The sequence below is a fragment of the Bombyx mandarina genome, chromosome 01 (genome assembly GCF_030267445.1).
Source record: "Bombyx mandarina strain Sakado chromosome 01, ASM3026744v2".
NCBI classification, from domain to species: Eukaryota; Metazoa; Arthropoda; class Insecta; order Lepidoptera; family Bombycidae; genus Bombyx; species Bombyx mandarina.
This window is the reverse complement of record NC_143208.1, coordinates 10,131,654-10,138,825: the sequence shown is the minus strand read 5'-3', so window position 1 is coordinate 10,138,825 and position 7,172 is coordinate 10,131,654. Positions and strand designations below refer to the sequence as shown.

At 35.1% G+C, this 7,172-nt stretch overlaps 1 protein-coding gene across 1 annotated transcript; it reads left to right on the top strand.

The window, feature by feature from the left end:
• The first annotated feature begins 4,225 nt into the window (after nucleotides 1–4,225).
• Nucleotides 4,226–6,778, top strand: yps (Y-box binding protein ypsilon schachtel). The gene is made up of 5 exons (XM_028177235.2): nucleotides 4,226–4,605; nucleotides 5,271–5,334; nucleotides 5,404–5,619; nucleotides 5,758–5,901; nucleotides 5,987–6,778. Exons 1-5 carry the CDS (start codon nucleotides 4,503–4,505, stop codon nucleotides 6,237–6,239), a joined length of 780 nt encoding a protein of 259 aa, XP_028033036.1. The 5' UTR covers nucleotides 4,226–4,502; the 3' UTR covers nucleotides 6,240–6,778.
• Nucleotides 6,779–7,172: the final 394 nt, after the last annotated feature.

Genomic DNA, 7,172 nt, shown 5'->3' with positions numbered 1-7,172 from the left:
TCTATACAAATTAATTCATGGAATAATCGACACACCTAATCTCTCAACTTATATATATATAAATTATTACTTTGTTGGTGCAACTAAATAAATAAATAAAAACCAAGTAGATCCAGACTAGCAAATTTCTCTATTGACACGGATTACATCCCCATTAACCCCAATTTCCGGGTGAATAGGGATATCACATATTTTCACTTTTTTTTAATTAGAATACTAATTGCAGTTTTATACCGGTCACTCACATGCGCACGAATACGCAAACCCGCAAGTGTAGGACGACATTTGCAAATGATTATGCAAAGTTTTCTCTGCATTCGTGGTTTTCCAAGCTGTGTCGGTTTTTTAACAAACATCAAAGCGCGCGAACCGCGAACCTTCGCGTAGTCTCCCACACATTCGTTTGCCCAGTTGCGCCGACGATTGCGAAGGTAACATATATTAAGTGTATAATCTATGAAGGTAACGGACGTATCGCCATTTTCATAGTTCGTGACGTCTACGGTGTAGCGTATCTTCATCAAAAGAAATCCCATAAAAACAGCATGACTGTTAATTATGTCTGGGAAAGAATTCAAAACTCTTTTTCTCTTCAATGTTCTATTGACGAATTAAAAAGGAGGAGAAATTCGTGAGACATTTGTAAACAAGTTTATGAGGAAGCGCAAACGCAACTTAGAAGCTGTGCACAGCTTCTAAATTTGCGAATGAATGTCTGACGGCCCGTCACATGCGCGCAAACATTCGTACAATGTACCTACGAATATTTGGGCGCATGTGAGTGGCCGGCATTGGATTGGATAACAAATATACCCCCAAGACTCATCATTTTGATCCTGATATAGAATGCTATATTTGTTGATGCTATATATAATGATATATACCAACGACTACCTTAAAATTGTTCATCAAATTGGAATTTGTCCCTAATCACCCCGTTTTACATGTATGCCACCTTGCCAAAACGGACCCTCAACATTTTTTAAAAGCAAACCAACATTTTTTTTGGTGAAAGAATAGAATGAAAAGTTTTCAAGGATTTTTATAAGTTTCACTACATTTATAGTCTAAAGCAAATAAATAAATTAGCTTTATTGTTTCTTTATTTTATATATACCTAGCCTTTAGATTATATAAATGAAAAGAAGAATTTTGTAAGTCCATTTCACATACAAGTCTATGTGTCAGTCAATTTATATTCATTTAGGTAGGTACATTGTTTATTTCAGTATGTATACTTATTGAATTTATAAAATCTGAGGTGAAGTCATGAAACATTTGAAATTGATGAACTTGAATAATTTTTTTTGCAAATTATTAAGTCTGCTGTTTACTCAAATCGAAATGAAAACATGACACGTGGCCTACAAATTAAAAGGTTGGGTACCTACAGTACCTAGTTGTTAGGACAACAGCGAAGCGTCATTTCCTCATTACAATGATTTCGTATTGCCAACATAAAAGTGAGAAATAGGCGGAAATGCTAGATGATGCATTATTATTCTACTACGGTGGTATTTTCAGTATGATGATGTAAAATCTATGAAATATAGGTACATATGAAAGTAAATAGTAAACTTGTTAGTAATTTATGTAATGTGTTAAGTAACTCTGTATGGAATTTTGGAAAATAACTAGCTTAATGAAAAGTCAACTTGACCGTCGCCGTTATCTTGGATAAAATTTAATGATCAACAAACTAAATCTCCGTCTAATTCCGTTGCTCATTAATAACTACATATACTGTTGTAAATCCTACGGTAAAATCCAGCTGATTTTAATATTTTTCTATATTCTATTGTCAGGTGAATGCTTACGAGCTTATTCTAATCGCCAGAAACGCCTGCTAGCTGAGCCCTCAGACATCACAGGTCACAGAGTGAATGCTGCTATCCATCGTGACACAGACCTTAGAGTATCAGTTGTGTTGTAACGGTTGTTTTACTGCTGCTCTGTGACGGTTTTCAACACACCTGGTCATAGACGTGCATAAGTTTTGCAAAACTTTACACAAAGCAACGCCTAGATAGACACTAGAAAGCAATTTTTTAAGTTTTAACAGAATATTATTAATAATAATAACGTTATATATCGCTAAATCTATATTTATTAATAAAGTTCCTAAATTAAATCTTGAGGCATAAAACAAAGTACCTACTACAGGATAAATACAATTTACTCTAGCAACACATCATAGCTTTAGTGATGCCTTATGATAGTTAAATCGATTATTAAAATTGGAATAATTACTTTGGTTCATACAGAGATGAAACTTTTAATTTCCTCTTAATTAAAATACGTTTTAAAATTTGTGAACTAAAAACTGATAAGTTAAACCTCCTGAATTTTCATCTGTATTTGTCAACTGACTCGTTTTTTGGTTTTGTAAAGTAGTAAGTGGTAGTAAGTAAAGTAATAAGTAGTAATTGGAGAGAAATTAAGTAGATAGCATTAAATGAAATAAAATGTGCTGTGACGTCTTGTCTTACAATAGAATCACATCAGTATCGTAAAAGGCGACTAGGGCATTAGCATCCTTCTCTAAATAATATAAGATGAGTTTATAACCGTTGTATTTGAAGTTGGCCTTCAGTTCAGCTATTGTGAACTTTATAGCGTCATTATGTATGATTATTACAAATCAACATGATTTAGCTACATAGATTTACTCACAGTACAGTACAAAGCTACTAATAAATAAATAAAACCGTTGATAGATAAAGCCAAAGCTTAAAGCTTATAAGCTACATAAACATTGGCAATAGAAAATCCAATAAATATGCTAGCAGTCGATAAGCATAGTCGATCAAAAAGCCGATTAATAGGCTATTCGTCAGGACTTGTTGGCTATGGAAAACATGATTAAAAGGCTAGCTAGCTGTGGATAAAGTGTTTAGAACAGTTAACGTCAATAGCTCCAAGGTAGGACTTTTTCTGTGTTGTAAATGTACATGACATAATTAGACTAGCACTAGACCAATCAATTAAGGTCATCAACAAATTCACTTGTAATTGTGAGTATCAAATTCATTTTCTAATCATTTGTTTCAAAATCAAAGTAATTAAAACATTGTAGGATATCAAAACATGTTGTTACATGTTACACGTAACATGTTAACCCTATCTAATTTGAGTTACACTAGTACATTTGTAGAAAAAGCGGTAGGATCGACGAAATAAAATTGATTAAAGATGAGGTTCAAAGTGTCAGTATACAATAACGTGGTCTTTAAATTTTTTTAATTTATTTATTTATTAAGCACATAATACAAATAACAAGCCAAAAAGAAACACAAAATAGAACAAGTAAAAACAAAATTGGCTTACAACATAAGCAATAATTTTGAAGGGTATGTATTGATTAAATAACTTTACTAATAGTGTTTAACGTAATTATTATATTAAATGTATTAAAGTCTTAAAAAATCTGCGAAAGCAATTTATGAGATATCGATTTTACATTACATTATCGAAACGAATGATTTCACATTTTTCGATAGTGAAGCTAGATCAATCACTACGGTGTTGCCACATAAGTCGATTTTCATCATTTAGACTTAAAATATTGTATATAGCTGCCTAGGTCGTCCCTCATTGAGTCGTCGTGACCTAAAGGTTAAGGACAAATGTTCAGGAATGACTTCCACGGTGACTGAATAACACCGCGCCTAAAAAAACCTGCATAAATTATGAAATCCACTATTACTGGTGATAGGGCGTCTTATGAGCCCCACGGGAAGGTGCCATCACCGTGTTTGTTTCTGCCGTGTAGCAGTAATGCGTTTTGATTTGAGGGGTGGGGCCGTTGTACTGTAAAAATTGACACAAAGAACTCATATCTTAATCTGAGTGCTGGTATTAACGTGGTTGATGCCTATGGGATTCGGTAACCACTTAACACCAGGTGGGTAGATGCAATAAAAAAAAGAGATGACTCTTTAGAACAGAAATGAAAATAAGGAGAAGAACGCATTTGCTAATACACTATATTTTATTTATTGTGGCTTCAGGAGAGTTCTTGGGCTATAGCATGTATGCGAGTATGGCAAACATTATCATTTTAATCAGATAGAAAGAAATGTTAGTGGGATGTATAAGCCCAACCAGCTCGTACAACTACCCGTTCTACTACCGCCTCTGGCGCGTCTGCCTTGACCGCTTAAGACAATCATTGATGATAAGATTTCTTCCAACTCTTTTCTCTATAGTCTGTAGATATTTACTATAAAAAAAACGAGAAGAAAGTTAAGAAGAAATTTTTTCACTAAACGCAGTTTGTATATTTTTCTTAGTTTCATCTACTATTTTTCAATTAAGATAAAAATAGGGAAAAAACTTGCATTTGGGGATAGACATTTCAATAATAGGGAAATTGTAGAAATGCGATCTTACAACCCTACACCACAGTTTGTCACTTGTTACGACGAAAAGCGGTGAACATCGAGGAGAGGTCGTGGAGTATTTTACCATCTTTGCCACCATCGCCGTTCGCCAATTACACCATGGCTGATACCGAAAAGGCGCCGCAGCCGCAGCCCCAACAACAACTAGAACAACAACCTCAAGCTCAACAAGCTAAAACAGTTAAACAAAAGCAGGTCATCGGTGAGTGCCGCAACGCCATCTTAGATTTTCTATCCCGGCTTCAAGTATCTAAAAGCACATGGCCGATTTTTTTTATTTAAGTCCCCTCTTTTAACAATGCTTTGGTGCTTTAAATAAAATATTTATAATAAAAACCAATGTTATGTTGCAACGATAATCAGATTTTCATTAACTGCATAATTCGTCGTGTATTGACCCCGGCTATGCTTTGTAATCACTGCATATTTTGTAACACTGGGAAACAAATCAATACACAAACCCAATTACTCCCCTTTACGGATATTCGCATTAAATTTTTCATTGAATCGAGGTGAATTTTATTCATCTTAGCTGATTTGATACTAAATCAGATTTAATTGTAAAATACTGGTTTTAAACCTGCGAATTCTTAATAAATAAATATACCTAATGCTAATAGATAAGACTTTGTTTGGTAAACAAAATTAATTTTAACATTTACTTATTAAATGCAGTAGCGCATGGCGAATTACTCTAAAATCAACTAGATTTTATTAAAAATATCTGATTACCCTACAAGATCAATTCAATACTATTTTATTAAAAATATCTGATTACCCTACAAGATCAAATTCAATACTACCCCTTTTTATTTCCATGCCATAAGTATGAAGAAAATTAACGTAAATAACCCTTTTTGTTTTTAGCTGAGAAAGTATCGGGCACTGTGAAATGGTTCAACGTCAAGAGTGGATATGGTTTCATCAACAGGTTCGTTCCAATTTTTTAAATAATTTTGTTTGTTCTTGTTCTCCATAACCACTTTACTTTTATATTCAGGAATGACACCAAGGAAGATGTGTTTGTGCATCAGACTGCCATCGCCCGTAACAACCCACGTAAGGCTGTGCGCTCGGTCGGCGACGGAGAGGCGGTGGAGTTTGCCGTGGTTGCCGGGGAGAAAGGCTTTGAAGCAGCTGGTGTTACTGGTCCCGGTGGTGAGCCAGTAAAAGGCTCACCTTATGCTGCAGACAAGCGCCGTGGCTACCACCGCCAGTGAGTAATTTTTGGATTAATTACTTTGAATTTTTACTTAATGATTAGAGCTCATCATTCTGAATTCTGAATGCATAAGCATATACTACTACAACACTAAGTCTTTCATTAACAAAAGTAAAATAATATTTTTTCCAGATATTTCCCTCGTCAAGGTGGCGGACGAGGCGGTGAAGGAGCTCCACGCAGAGGAGGATTAGGACGTCGTGGACCCCCGCCCAACCAAGGGGGTGCACAAGGAGATGAGGGTCAAGAAGGAGGCATTGTACCATCTCAGCGCAGGTAAGTTTAGGATTAACTGTAATTGACACTAAACAGTCCAAATATATAATGCAAATTTATAGATGCTAAAATTGTTTGATATTAGTTTTTTCCGTCGCAATTTTCGCGGTGGACGCCGTGGGGGAGGTCCTGGCCCAATGAATAGAGGAGGGTTCCGCCGAGTGCGTCCGCGCAATTTCCAGCCGGGGCAGGGAGGACAAAATCAGGCTCAGCGCCAAAATGGCCAGGATGGAGATGCCTCAGCTACAACATCAAACCAACAGCAGGGGGCCAAGCCTAAAAGTAACAAACCTGTTGGTACTACTATTGAGACAACTACCAATGAGAGCCAGGCCTAGACATCCAGAGGCCGTTATGTGTGGCACATCATTTATGTAGTGCATGTTGATTCTAGTTGTGTCACACTCCACCTCAACTTGTCTTGTCTGTACAACTGATGAGTGTTAGTTTTTGATGTTGTATCGCATTGAGATCTTTGCGAATTCTTTATTTGTATTGGAACGTAAGGAGCGGGGTCTCTAATCTGGAACTGCATAGGTATCATTGGATCAAAGATGTGATATTTTTATCATAATTAATATATTGATGAATTTATATGTTTTGGTTGTATACTAAATTATGAATTGTATTTTAAACTTTTACTAATCTCTATTTTATAAAGTTATGAGGTAAGTCTACCTCACTTAAAGTTGTGCAATGGCAGTATAAAACAAAGTTTGAGATGATATGCAGATTCCAATGCCCCATAAAATTGTGTTTTACAATATGTCAAATTATTTTATTAAAATTCTACAGTTGCATGTTATTTTATTATGTATTGAAAATCTTAGAACGTAAAGTAAAACACTCTCAGAAAAATAAAATACCTGTGTGAAAATTTTGTTTTATTTTTAACAAGCAATAAAGTAGTAGTTAATATTTGTAGAAGATTATTTTCATTTCTCCTGAATGAATGGTCCTGTAAATTGTAGTTACGGAATAAATTTATTAGCTTGTTGCATTTGCATGTTTCCAGCACAAATCCTGTTATTTTAATTAATCATAGACAAATATTATACTTTATTGCTTGGTGTAGTCGTGTTGAAAAGTAGAACCCCTGCCCCTACCTATTGTACTGCAAGATGTGCTGTCACACTGCACTGCCATCGTACTGTCGAGCTTAATTGCCATTCGTAGTACTAGATTTATAACTTTTTTTCGCCTTGTAGAAAAAACGAATCTAAGGTTGTACGGACAATTACTAAGTTATCTTGAGGCGTATTTCTTCCAAA

Bases quoted from the DNA above. Each gene is read 5' to 3' on its own strand.
- yps (XM_028177235.2), top strand. From the start codon at position 4,503: ATGGCTGATACCGAAAAGGCGCCGCAGCCGCAGCCCCAACAACAACTA. The intron at 4,606-5,270 runs GTGAGTGCCGCA...TTTTGTTTTTAG, and splicing joins TAAACAAAAGCAGGTCATCG to CTGAGAAAGTATCGGGCACT. The intron at 5,620-5,757 runs GTGAGTAATTTT...TATTTTTTCCAG, and splicing joins CGCCGTGGCTACCACCGCCA to ATATTTCCCTCGTCAAGGTG.